Raw genomic sequence first — 14,970 nt, forward strand, 5'->3', positions numbered from 1 at the left:
ACCCTGGGCATCTTTCTTTGGGTGTTTTTCACAGTCGGTAGACAAGTCTCTTTAGTGTCCTGTTACCTTAAATGCCTACTTTCTGTAAGCTGTTAAGGTCTTAACGACCATTCCACAGGTGCATGGTAATTAATTGATTATGGTTAATTGAACATGCATGGAAAACATTGTTTAAACCCTTTACAATGAAGATCTGTAAAGTTATTTGGATTTTTACAACATTATTGTTGAAATACACAGTCCTGAAAATTTTTTTTTTTTGCTGAGTATATATATATATAATATATATACTAATTTATTTTTTAATTTGAAAAATTATTGGCACCCCTGATGTTAATACTTCATATAACCTTGGCAACATTTGGCCAAAAATACAGCACTTAATCTCCTCCTATAACATTTCACAATTTTGGAGAACACAGACAGAGGATTATTTGATCGTTCCACTTTGCACACTCTTTTTAGATCATCCAGAGTCCTGGGTCTTCTCTTATGCCATCTCCCCTTTAACTCACCCCACAGGTTTTCAAATTGGCTTGAAGTCTGGGAACTGAAATGGCCATGAGAGGCGTTTGAGAGGAGCAGAGGTTTTTATTTAAAATGTAAAAAAAAAAAAAAAGGTAAATAAGTGTGTGTGTGTGTGTGTGTGTGTGTGTGTATATATATATATTGGAAGGGTGAGACGCACAGTGCAGTGTACCTCTGATATCCCATAACACATCCCGATTGTGGAGTTCACGTGTTCGCGGCAGCTCTGGTGGGCGGAGTCAGCGCGCGCGTGCGCTGGTTGGTTGCTGTCCATGGTACCCAGCGAACGCGAGCAGATGAGGATAAAGCGGCGACCCGAGCACCTTCATCACAGCGGCGCCCTGTGCTCACTTCCGCCTGGGAAACTACGGCTAAAAACATGAGCATGAGGAGCACGGAGCGCCTCTCACAGCATGGTCAGTGATGGGAGCATGATCCACAGGCAGGTTTTATTTCCTCAGGTAAGTCGCTGAGCAGATTTTTGTAAATATATCCCTATATGTGCTTGAAGATAAACCGGGCAAGAGGAGCTAGTACAGTATAAAGCTTTCCCATAACACAGGGGCTTTAAAGATGATGTGGGAGAAACCACTGGCTGGATGGCCAAAGGGTTCATAACGTGATTACACTTAACATATACTGAAGTCACAATATATTTATTATAAACACACATGATACTGATAACACAGGGAGGTAAGTGGGCAGATATGTATTAAAGTTTGATAACCTGTGTATTCAAAATGTAAAAATAAATAAATGCATTAGTATTGAATAATGCACAACAGGGCATGCTGTTTTAGGAAACATAATATAATCAGTGGTGTGGAGTGGCCTAACACAAAGTAAAGTTATTATCTCTTCAAAGTTTGCTACTCACATCCCAAAGTATTTTATTCATATTACACTACACACATTTGCCAAACCTGACATTACACTTAAAACTAATTAGTTCCGCTTATCTTTTACATTATGACAACTGTATGTACCTTACCAAAATTCTTTTTCCTCTGTTAACATGATAAACACAACAAAATGCTACCAAGAAATCGTGAAGCTCTCTGTCCTGAAGATGCATCAGAAAGCATCCTGACTGTAAATGTAAGGGTTGATACTGGAGACTCCTTACCTACGTATTTTATACTGTAAGACATCCCCTTCCTAAAAGGCGGAAACATTTTATCGATCTGTTTATTGTTGGACTGAGATTGCATGGCGCTTCCATAAAGGCTAATTAATATTAATTTGTAACTTGTCTAGAAGCTGGCACTACTATCAGACCTATAGAAATGCAATTATAAAACAGCTGTAGACATATACAATATTTAGTTCTGGTTCACTTACAGTGTGTTTTTGGTTAAGGGGTGTTCCAAGAGTAAATACAAAATATTAAGGTCAACTGCACTGGGGGTTTGCTTTGTTGTCGACTTAACCTGTCTCTATTTACCATATAAATTTCCATGTTCTAGTTCGAAACGGTTTTTAATGTACAGGTAGTGACATCATCAGCAGACAAGGCAAAGATTACTTTTCAGAAATAAAATAAAAAATATAAAATAAAATTAGATATTTTGAAAGCTCATTGGATAAGTATGAAAAGTAAGAAAGGGCAGTCAGTTTTACAGGAGAGACATTAAACAGGTAGATACATATGAATGTAAGTTAGCTAGCCGATGCCAATGTACTTTGAAATGTGAGTGTGGCTCCTTTGGGATCTATTTCTGTTTAAGATGCATAAAAAAAGACTGTTGCAAATGTGTAATTGCTTAAACGAGTCATTCACTTTGACCAATCGGAATCCAGCTTCTAACATAACTGTAATCCGAATAATAAGTTCCTAGCAGTTTCTATTAAAGATTCACATAGACACTATATTCTTAATCAACGATTTATGGTTTTGACCTCCAACAGAGTTTAACATACAGTGCAAAATCATTTCTGTTGCCTTCTGGAATAATAAGTCTTGTTATATTTTCTCAGAAAGCATATGGTATAAATGAACAATAAAATGTAAAAGCATTGTTTCCCATCAGCCAATTCTGCAACTTACTCTATATAACCCAAGCTTTGTGTGAACACCTGACCACCACACTCTTCTTCTTCTTCTTCTTCTTCTTCTTCTATTCGTTTCAAAATTATATTAAAAAAATGTGTGGAAGAACACAAATCTCTGTAATGCCTCTGTATGTTGTAGCATTACAATTTCTCTTTACTGGAACTAAAAAGACATTGGATTTCATGGTTTGTCAAGATTGAAGTTGAAATTGAGTAGCCTGCACAGACTCCTGACCTCAACTCCACATGAACTAAAAAATTTAACCTCAAGCCTCCTCCCCCAACCTCAGTACCTGACCTCACTAATGCTCTTATAGTTGAATGAACACAGATCCCCACAACCAAGCTACAAAATCCAGTGGAAAGCCTTTCGAAAAGATTATAGCAATTGTAACATCAAAGGGGGGGGTATATCTGAAATGGGCCCTTCAGCAAGCCCCATTTTAGATATAAAATGCCCAAAGATATAGTGTGAGTGAGATCATCAGGTTCCGATTTTGTTAACTTTAGCTATGTAGTGGAATATCTACCTACTGTATAATAAAGCGTTGTTTTCTGAGACCAAATGAACAATATCTCCTAGTGAACATCATACTAGATGCATTATTTGAATTCATATATCATGTTAGGAAGGTGAACATTGGCTTTTTGAGTTACAGTTTTGTTTTAGGTCTGCAGTTTTAAAGCAAATACGCTAGGTCTAGTGTCATATCTCAGAAAATACAGTTAGTTTATGAAAACATTCTATTCTATAAAAGCTACTGAATTTGTTTTCATTTAAGTTTTATATTTATATCAACAAATATATTTTATTAATTTTATTTACATGAAAAAAAAATAAAAATCTTACTTGTGAATGTTTGGAATCTTGTAAATCCAAGACAAATTTTATGATGAGGACAAATAATTTTGGCCATTTGATTAAAAAAAAAAAAAAAAAAACGGCTTCTCGATAAGAAAGAAGAATTTCCATGTGAGTGTCTGTGGTTGCAGTTGCACTGCTGTGGATGAGCTGCGTTGCTGGAGGATGTAATGCTTATTCATTGTGATGTTTTCAGCTGTGCTGTCAACATGCTTTATGGGTATGAGCATTCAAGTCAAACCAGGACTTCTGATTGTGCAGAATAGCAAATCAAAGTTTTGAAAGTAAAACTTTTTTTATTTCTCTTTATTTCTATATAATCCCCTGCTACAGTAATGCACTTATCCCAGTGTTTCACAAGGACACCATCAAGGTAGAAAGATTTTAAGTACAGTATGTGGGAGCCATGATCAGTCTTCCTGCTTTACCTCTAAAACACTGGCCTCCCAGGAACTCCTTTCACGGGCCAAACTTTTGGAAATGCGTTTCTTCCACAAGTCAGTTTTTAAGGATCAGATGTTTCACTGAACATTGAATGATCATGGGAACGACCTGTAGTGGGATGTGAGCCACCCCAGCCTGGATCATTAGTCACGGTCATATGGCCTTTTCTAAACATTTGCACCATTTACTGTGGCTAAGAGTCTCATCACCGTACTGTGTTTGAAGTCTTATGTAAATGACGATCAGTTTTACACCTTCATTCATGAAAAATTTCATCACAAGCCCCGGTTTGACTTTAACGCTCCTCATACTTTGTAGGCAATACTGAGATATTTGTAACTCTGTTTATTTATTTATTTATTTATTTATTTATTCATTTCACCTTGGTTTCACCTATCTGCACCTATTCACCTACCAAGGTGCATCCTCTATGAGACAGACTTGCTAGTCCACATTACTAAGATTTTCTTGGAAGTTAGGGAACCTTCAAGTCCTTGTCATGCTCCTCATTAATTTGCAAACATTTTAACGGAATAGAGAATATTCACCATTGAAAAATATTTTTGCCATAAAGGGATAGACTTGTTCTGTAACAGTGTTTAGGTGGGCTGCACATGGCAAAGTAAGATACACATTCGTTGTTCGAGGAAGTAGTGTTTAGATGTGTGGAAAATGTGAATCATTATGTGTAATAGTTGTTTTATACTCATTTACTTTTGCTTATTCTCTTGATTTTTCTCTGTGCAAATTCTATGATTAACCCAGAATCTAATTGATGTACTGTATTGTTTGAATGTGTTGTATTGTTATCAGATGCTCAGTGTTTTCAGAGGCCCCAGACCAGTGATTAGGTGCATTCTGGTATGAAACTTTTAGAGCAGTGGTTCTCAAACCTGGTCTTGGAGGAGCCCCTGCCCTGTACATTTTTATGTTTTTCCTGTTCTATGACACCTACTTCAATTCAGAAAAGGCTGTTGATTAGCTGATTAGCTACAATCAAGTGTGCTTGGTACTGAGAAAACACTAACATGTAAAGAATCTGGGGCCCTCCAGGGCCAGGGTTGAGAACCTCTTGTCTGGATGATGTGTTATGTAGGATTGTTGCTGCTTAGCCGATACACTGGGTAGGATGGAGGGAAAGTAAAAAACTAAGTAATTGTGGTGATGTGTCATTATAGTGTATGGGGAACTCCAACAATTATTATTATTATTATTATTATTATTATTAGTGTTAACGTTAAGTCAATAGCTGTCAATTTACAGTCTGGAGAAGCCATTTAGAGAGAGAACCAGAATTAAAGTTGAAAAGCAACACTGCACATCTTTTTTTAAGAGGAAAATAGGTTAGACAGGACACGGCAAATTATACATTGTGTATAGGGAGGTAGTTTGTCTGTTTGAAGTGCTCTGTACAGAGAAACATGACGTGAATGCCAGAGGCGCTAGTTGATAACCTCATAAAAACTCATCTTTTTGAGATTTGACCTATATATGTGACAATACTACCCATCCACACTCAGACACAAACACTTTCATGCTTCACTACACCCTCTTGCTTGGAAATTGTAACATAATGTTCTGCAGTTGCATCATTTCCCCAATCATATGTTTTGTTTTGCTGGAGAATGGGTTTCAGCTTTGTTGCCTCATTTTCAGTAAAAAAACAAAACAAAATGCAATTTAGTGGGGAAGAAGAAATAGGCAGGCGTTTAAATTGCAATGTTAATGTTATTTCATATTTGAGTTATATATGCTATAAGCTAAGGATGTGTGGTACAAGAAGCGATTCATGTGTGTGCGTGTGTGTGCTGAATGCATCTGTAAGTGATTATGACTATGTTTTTAAACAGGGAGTGGCTATAAGCCAATTTTTGCTTAGGGATATTGTGAGAGACTAAGTGGATGTCATACATATGGTGTTTGATCACTTCAGACATTTTTGGGATAGGGAGGCAATTGTATTGGGGTGATAGACACACCTCATTTTGTGTTTTCCATGTACAGTAATGGTTTTATTGTGTACAAGTGTGCCTCATATTGGGGCCAATCCCAAAAGACAAAATTTTTCAATGTGGCATCAATTTCAACATTCTGTGGGTATAAAAAGCTGGTATTTTCAGTAAGTCATTCAAAGTTCATCATTCAAACAGCCATGAACACACAACGTCACTTAACGGACGAGCAGCACCACTACTCGGGTCGATGGCAGGCAGTCAGAAGTTGCTTGTGAACTTGGTGTGTCTCAAGTGTCATCAGCGGACTTGCAATAAGACACAGAACTACTGGCAGAGTTCATGACAGACCCAGGAGTGGAGCCCCATGAGTGACAGACCGCAATGATGAACAGTACCTAAGGACCTAAGCACTCATACATCGTTATGCAACTGTCACACAGCTGCAGGTCAGTTTACGAGATGGAAGGGATACTAGGGTTTTCAGACAAACCATCCACAACCAACTCCACCGCTTCGGCTTGAATGCCAGATGACCGTTGCAGGTGACTCCACTGACACCAAACTGCTGTAAATGTTTGCAGTGGGCACAAGACCATGTGACCTGGACAATGCAGCAGTGGTCTACTGTCCTGGGCACAGAAATGAGGTCAACATGGTCCCCAGGGTTTGCATTGGTGGAGGAGGTGCAACAGTCTGGGCAGGCATCACCAGTCAGCGCAAAACAGATTTGGTTATTTTACATGGCTCAGTCACTGCACGTTCTTACCTCATAGAACACATGATCATCCCCCAATTCCACCAGCACCCCCCCAACTTTCTGTTCATGGATAATAATGCTCCGGAATAATGCGGAATTGTCACAGCTCGACTTCAGGATGTTGAAGTGCCTCATATGGTAGGGCCAGGGACCAGTGGATGATCGTACCCCACCCCCACATGACTTGGCAGAACTGCGTGTAGCACTTGTGCAAGAGTGGAACGCATTGCCTCAGAACAACATCATGAGACGTCGCTGTCAAACTGTTATTGTGGCAAATGGTGGAAACACACGCTACTGACATTGTCAATTTCTTTCATGCAAAGAAAACAACTTAGAATGAAAATGAATAGTACTGAGTTAAGAACCCTTAAACACATTATTAAAACCTGGAAGGAAAAAATCATGAATTGAGCTCACTTAAACACTTGGTACAAGGTAAAGAATTAATAATAAAAAAACAAAGCTAGTGAAAGTAAGAGCATTTCCAAACATGAGAATTCACGGGACAGGAACTAAACAGCTGTCTTGCCATAAGAAAAACAGGTTATCAAGACTAATCAGAAAAAAAACCTTTAGCCTTTAGTTAAGGAGTGTTAAAAGATCATGTGATCTAAGAAACTGTATTAAAAAGTGAAATACAGAAATACTGAAAAGAAATGTTAATCTACTGTATGCACTCAATACTCCTTCAACATGAATTACTGCTTTCCTGTGAATGCAGCACTAATTCCCTGGGATAGCTTCAGGTCCCACCCAAACAACCCCCGCACTCGTGACCCTACACAGCATAAGTGATATAGACAATAAATGGATACGTGAATTAATTAATGAGTGAATAAATGAATGGATGGATAAGTGTATGAATGAATCAATGAATCAATCGATCAAATAATTTCAGTGTCATGGAATGATTGGTTTTGCATTTGAGCAATGATACCTTTGGCCCTCAAGAAACAAAATATCAAGTAAGATTCCTCCCTTCTCATCACCAAACTGTAACTCTGTTATTGCTCTACTCTTGTTTCATGATGCACAGCATAACAGCACACCACTCTAATCTCTTTTAAAAATTCATAGGGAGTGTTTCTAACAGAAATGGGGAAAGAGCACACTTAAAGACAAACCGGAGATCATCTCTCCAGTTGAAAATGTGTTGATCAAAACTCAAAGAACAAATATGATATTTGGAGAATGTTTTGACTCTTTTGATTGAGTATAATAGTAGCTATTGGGCACCATCAGAAAATGCGACTATCAGATGGTTTTCTTAAGCTTTCTTACATTTATGCATTTGGCAGACACCCTTATTCAAAGCAACTTACATTTTTATCTCATTAAACATCTGAGCAGTTGAGGGTTAAGGGCCTTGCTTAAGGGCCCCAACAGGGACAACTTGGTAGTCAGGGAATTTTAACTTGGGACCCTATGAGCCATAGTCCAATGCCTTAACCACTAAGCTATCCCTGACCTCAAAGCTGTATACCTTTATATCTATATCTATATCTGTACATCTTCCACATTGTCATCAACTCAGAGAGTTTTTCTTGATCACAGTCACCTCTGGGTTGCTCATTTGGGATCAAGATCTATATTCAGATCTCTGTAAAGCTGCTTCGTGATCATGCCTGTAGCTACAAGTGCTGTATAAATACAAATTGACAGGCTGTTCATGGAGGTACACTTGCTACAGTAGATAGAATGTGTGCCAGGGAATATTATTGCTTGATACATCTTGTTGATGTTAAAGTAAAAATAGTCCAATTCTAATATAGCAGTTTGGAATTTTACAGACATCCCATCTGTATTTTTAATAACACTTTAACCTAAACCATGAGTCATAATTGTGACAAACATGCCAAGACAGCTCAAAGATAGTCCTGCAGCTCTAATGCTTCCAGTCATAACAGCAGTCATAGTGTTTAATGCCATCATGGCTGACAGAACATAGAACTATTTCTGCGCGCAAGTTATAATTTAACTAGTTGAATTTAATATGACAAAATGTAAATTCTTGTCAGTTTTTTAAAAACGCTTGTCGGTTTTAGTGCATTATGGACACTAGGCTTGATATCACTCACTGAGACTTTGCATAGATGAACCACTGTGACTAACCCAGTTGAATGACAAGGACTGAGACAAGACTAAATCAGAAAGCAAAACGTGAACATATGTCTTTCATTGCCATGGCAACCTTGGCGAGAAAGGAAATCTCAATCACTCTCACTCACACACACATTCTCTTTACCGCTTATCCTGCTCAGGGTTGCGGCAGGCCTGGAGCCCATCCCAGGGAACTCGGGCAAGGTGCCAGTCCATTGCAGAGCACAAGGGCACAAACAGGCAATTTAGAAATGCCAATTAGCCTAATCTGCATGTCTTTAGTCTGTGGGAGGAAAACCAAAGTAAACCCACCAAGAACGGGGAGAACATGCAAACTGCTTGCACACAGACCTGAAGGTGAGACTCGAACCTTCAACCCTGGATGTGCAAGGCGAGAGTACTAACCACTATTGCCTAAGAAGCGACACTTTTTTGATGTTAGCTTGTTCTGAGAATTTTGTTGCTCTCACTTACACAATGGCTTTCTTTATATTTTGGTATACAACTTTGTCACAAGCTAGAGTACATGTAGAAACAAATTCATAGAGCATAAAATGTCATGACATTTAATGTTATAGAATTTTTCATGGTGGTTATAGGTTACAGTAATATGATGTCTTTATATTATTGGACATAAACTATCAGGGCAACTTGTCTACTTTATGACACAAGGTGCAAGTAAGGTGTTCCTTTTCCATTTTTAAATTGTCTGCAACATTTATTGCCTCTCGATTATATTTATATATAGAAGTTTTATGTGGTTTCTTCCTCTGGGGAAAACCCTTCTATATATAAAATGTTTTCCTGTCAGGAAGGATTCCAAGTGAAACCCATTTAAGAAGAAAAAAACGCATTGTACCATTGACGTTTGTTGAGGAATAGTATTTTCCCTATTTTTGCTTGTCCTCTAATAGACATAATCGCACAGAAGCTCTACCCTCTAAACAAAGATGTCTTCTGTAAATGAGCCATAAAAGTGGGACTGTTTACCCGAACAATGAGATTTCACAAACCATTAAAAGTCTACAAACTAATGAACATGCACCTTCTAATTAAGTCCTGCTAGAGATTTCTGCAAGAAATACTTTCACACAAGGAGCAGAAAAAAAGAACTAAGTGAGCCAGCAGATTAAGGTAACCAGTTATATCCAGAAAGGAGAGCGGTACTAATGAGCCATTAGACATGATGTACCTCCTAAATATTGAGTCTTAAAGTGCACAGAAGCGAAATCTGAACCTTAGATGTGATTGTGGGGGTCCATTATTGCAATAGCGAGCATTGAATAATCAGTGATAATTATGGCAACAGCGGACGTAGTGAAATGGGTTTCCTTGCACTCAGAGATGGCTTGCTGAGAAATCTTAATAATCCAGAAGGAGCAGGAATGTGGCTTCTTGTCTTCAATGGCTAATGATGTCCTCAGAGCCTCGTGCAAGGATTTCCAGCATAAGGCATTCCAGTGGGGATGATTGAGCAGATGTGACAGTGCATTCTCTTTATATAATTCGATAGAAAAAGGAGGAAACAATCCTCTGTGTGTAAAAGCAGGTGTGTGTATGTGTGTGTATGTTTATGGCTGCTTATAGAATATTAAGATTTCTGAAGCGAGGCAGTTAAAAAGGATCCATCCATCCCCATGTGTGATGTACTCATGCATGCTGTGCCAACATACTGCTGATGGAATTTCAGCTGTTATGGCATTGCAACTTGTCTTATAGTATGCATCATGTACTTTCAGCTCCAGAGAGAGACAGTCTATACAGTACATCACTCCATAATGGCATTTTGCCTGCATGCAATCTGTGAAAGCGTATTGTAGAATGAGAAATAAAGACATCAGGATAAAGGCTGTAATGTGTTGCTCTCTGGGTGTTATTAGATTTGTGTAATACAAAGCACATTTTAAATGGTCCAAAGCCTGGTTATTTACAGTAAATGAGTTTGTGCTTGTTATCGCTAAATACATATTGCACAAACTTGTTTTTGATCTATTGTACATTATACATAAGTTTTTTTTATGTAAATAGCAAATTTCTACAACATGTCTACAAAATGTAGTCTTGCAAGCTACAGAATATTTTCTTCTCTTTTTCTTCCTTTTGCTTTTTTTGCATTTGAGGATGAAAACTGATTCAAAATATTATTTTTTTTAAATGCATTTTTAAATGAAGCATGACAATGCCTTCACCGTCCTGTATTAGATTACAAACTGAACTGATTAGATTTATGTCAGTTTTGGTACATCATGTAGTCAGCCAAACATGATAAAAGCATGACATTTACTTTGTAAGAAAATCACGTATCCATCCTAGTAGAGCTGTGAATCATTAGCAGACTGTCAGTTGGAGTCAATTAGATTTTTTGGGCATTGCAATTTTCAATATTTGTGTTTTTTTTTTTTCTTTATTTAACTTATTATCTTAGCCTATAGCCAACAATTCCCAATTCTGATTAAAACCATTTTTTTGTCTGCAATTTACCAGAATTCAGCCACAGTGGCATCTAATTGGTGTTCATAGAGTGCCACACAAATAGGACCTTCTTTATGTGTTTCCATAAGTTTAATACTGAATTATAATTATATCAAATAATGCTTACTTAAATATATTGTATTAATATCAAATAACTGTATTCCACTAAAACGAATTTGCTTCCGAATCTACAACAATGCATGTTCATTACCACCTCTGGAGAGCTTGGAAGAGGACTGTAACAGCTGCTTACATCCTCTTTAGGGCTCTGTGTGAATGTTTGTTAGTGGCATTAGTGTCCGGAAGGAATCTGGAGCATGTTCAAAAATTTCATTTGCCCCCTCCCAACATTAACACCTCAATAATCGATATCGAGCTGTAATTGCACAATTATAAAGTTGTTATCACCTTACCTGTTCAGCAGCATTCGGCAGCCAAAAATCCTTATAAAATGTAGGTGGAGGCTTAAAACTGATATTTAAAAAAAATAATAATGACGATTAAACACGATATATTACATGTTAAAGTCCGACCCACAATAGAAATGTTTAAATCTAAAATGTCTGTGTTTCTGTTAATTTCATAATAAAGTCTGATGACAAATTTATCATATAATTTTTATTTCTAAAGTGGATGGGGCATAGCTGGCAACTTTTCAGAAAAGCTTCAAAAAGTGAGATTTTGAAAATAAGGGCATTAGTTTTGTGCAAACATCTTATGTGTAATGTATGATGGCTGCCGCATACACTAGTACTGCCAAAGCTCAGAATCAAGTCACAAAATAAAAACTGAAATAAATAGATTATAGATACATGCATTTAACTGTGAAGTCAAAAAAACAGTGACACTGAAGGTAAAACATAATGAATGAGGAATGCAAAACGCAAAGGTAATAATAATAATAATAATAATAATAATAATAATGGAGAAAGTACCATCAAAGAAGAGTAATTATTGATAAAAAGGTATGGAAGAAAAGAGAAAAATAAATATCTTGAATATATAAAGCAGTGTGTGTATGTGAGAGAGTGCAGGCGGGCTATGGAACATACTGTATGTCCTATTCCTTCTACGTTTTTAGGTCTGCCCCTATCCATTAACGGGACGATATGAGATTGTTATAATATTATTAACATATCAGTAATAATTTGTAATAGTCAGTAGCGCCATTTTAATTTCACTTTATGTCGATAGTGGCGGTACGGTTTTGTTATCAATTCTTTAAGGCTCGTTATAACATAATTACATTTCTTAATGGTTCATTATTAAACTGTTATCATGTTACTAACACTTTGTTATTTCCTCGTCTCAAGAGTCGTTCTTCTGTCCCTAAGAAGGGGGGCTATAAACTATTGCTCATCTGTTTATTTGTACATTAATCAGTACTGAGTGTCTACACTGATAATAGCTCAGTTACAGCAATATCACAGTTGGGAGGAATCCAGCCCTGTTCTCAGAACTGACTAGTGGAAAAGTGTCCAGGCTTTATCTGAATTCTCACGAGCACAGAATCTCATCTAACACTTAATGCACTTAAATGGAGGAGTGAGACAAAGCTAAGAGTAGCAGAATACTTTTGTCGGCTCTCAGAAGCTGAAACGTTATAGTGGAGTACATTTTCTCGGACATCGCTGAGATCCAATCTGATGTGTCGGTTTCTTTATCCGTAAATCTGTCCAGTCAGAGATGGAGTTTCCATTCAAGCTGAAGCTATGAAAGAGCCACAAGCCCAAATTTAGTAATGCTTGTTTTAGATGTAGTGAGTGTACAGTACGTATTACAACTTTTACGTAGTGCAAGTCTACTGATTCAAACAATCAGCATCTTATTGTTTCATTGCATAGTTGTTTGGATATTGAGCATTGGTAGGAACACTTAAAGATGGACTAAAAGATCCTTTAGAGGGGTGATTTCCAGCCTTTTTTTTTATTGAAGAACCCCTGTTTCCAAGAAAAGCCGATCACCGCCCTCACAACGAAAGATTAAATTGTGCTTTTTACATAGTTTTCTCTGGAGACTTTGAGTTTTGAATTATATTGTAAGTCAATATTTGGGTGGACCCCCATGTTGGGGACCATGTAGCCAGTATTCTTCCTTGTATGGTTATTTACAATAAAAAAGCAACATTCCAAAATGTTATATTTTAATAATGCACCTTAAAAAGTTAAAATTTAAATACTAATAGGAAACATTCTTTATATAATGGATCTTTATTTTTTCTATTCGTTGTGAAACTAAAGTGCTTACAGTCCTATATATATAATGAGGACTTGAGTGGATCTAATTATGGCATTTTATTATTGTTTTCTTGTTAGTATAATTAAACATATTCAGTTGAATATTTTCTAACCAACTATTTTTTTAGAGTCCCTTTTATTTCTCTGTACATGCATCAGTGATTTCAGCGCATGACCATGCTTACTGATTTTTACACCTACAATGAAATTGAATTAAAATATTCTTCTTATTATTATTATTCTTATTATTATTATTATTAACTTGAAGGAATAAAGGAATTATTGATATTAAGGAATTAAGGAATAAGGAATAATTGATAAGGAATAGCATCAGCTAAAGTTATGCAGTTATCAGTGCCTTGTTTTTTTATGTGGTGTATTAAGTTACTTTTTTCAGTTGATGGTAGTACTGTATATCAATATACAAAAGACTTTAAATGAGTATGCAATGCATAATTGAATACAGGAAGCATACAGTAACTGAGAGAAAATTACTACATATTGGGACACATTTGTATACCATGATCCAATAATCTTAATGATGCTATTTTTGCCGGGTTTTAAAGCATTGTTTTAGTATTTGCGTCATTATATTAGAAAAGCCTACCAACCTACAAAATATACTGTATGCAGTTACAGGCAGAAGTTTACATACACTTATCATGAAAATAAATGTCATAGCAATATTGTGATGTTACAGTATATATTTCTTTTTCTTGTGCGGAATGATTGTATAACTTTTATTAACAGAAAACTCCAAGAGTTTAGAGCACAGGGGTCATTTAATTTAGGTTTTCTGAAATCAACACAGGCTCCAAATTATACATACTTTTCAAAAAAATACATGTACACTCTCTAAGATTATTAATTTAGTGCTGCTACAGTAAAAGAAGCTCAATTACTTTTTATTTAAGTTTTTTTTACGCTTTAAATCCTAGGCTCAATGTCTTGTTAGTGATCATGGCTGACCACAGCTGGTATCTTAGAAAGGGTTTGTTTGATAGCACTCGTTGGATTGACCAAAATATAATAGCCCAAGGAGCTGCAGTACAGTCTAAGGAGCTCAGTACAAATCTGAGAAAGAGAAGGGTAGCCTTACACAAGTCAATAATGTCTCCAGTTAGTTATTCAATCCCAAGAACGCTGTACTAACTGTTAAGCATGGTGGTGGTAGCATAATACTTTGGTGTGTATTGCTGCAAATGCAACTGGTGCATTGCACACAGTGGATTAAAATAATAAAAAAAGAGGACTACCCAAAATTCCTCAGCATAACCTCAAAACATCAGCAAGACGTAAAACCTTGTAGCTAAATAGTTAAACTTGGACAAAATTCAGCGTTCTAGCAAGTCACTAACCATAAAATCTGGGTTATGGAACTGATAAAGCAGGCCAATTTTAATCTCTTGGTTCCTAAACCATAAAGAAAAAATTGTCAAATATGCAGTGAAAAATCAGATCTGCACCAGAAAACCAACCAATTATTAAACGTTTTCACTACTGGCCAAAAAATTAATCAAATATCCAACCAAGAATTCTGTCAAAAGCGTGTTGATACTA

At 36.7% G+C, this 14,970-nt stretch overlaps 1 protein-coding gene across 4 annotated transcripts in view; it reads left to right on the forward strand.

Annotated features, from left to right (window-relative positions):
- Nucleotides 1-823: 823 nt before the first annotated feature.
- Nucleotides 824-14,970, forward strand: part of LOC128520391 (E3 ubiquitin-protein ligase HECW1) — a 97,001-nt gene continuing 82,854 nt past the window's right edge. For all 4 annotated transcript variants that reach the window (XM_053494611.1, XM_053494614.1, XM_053494610.1 and 1 more), the window contains exon 1: nt 824-989. Coding sequence is in view for 2 of the 4 variants with exons in the window: in XM_053494610.1 (XP_053350585.1) it covers nt 942-989 (48 nt within the window). In the remaining 2 variants the exon portion in view is untranslated. The remainder of the gene's footprint in view (nt 990-14,970) is intronic.

This window comes from Clarias gariepinus, chromosome 4 (assembly GCF_024256425.1).
Source record: "Clarias gariepinus isolate MV-2021 ecotype Netherlands chromosome 4, CGAR_prim_01v2, whole genome shotgun sequence".
Lineage (NCBI taxonomy): Eukaryota > Metazoa > Chordata > Actinopteri > Siluriformes > Clariidae > Clarias > Clarias gariepinus.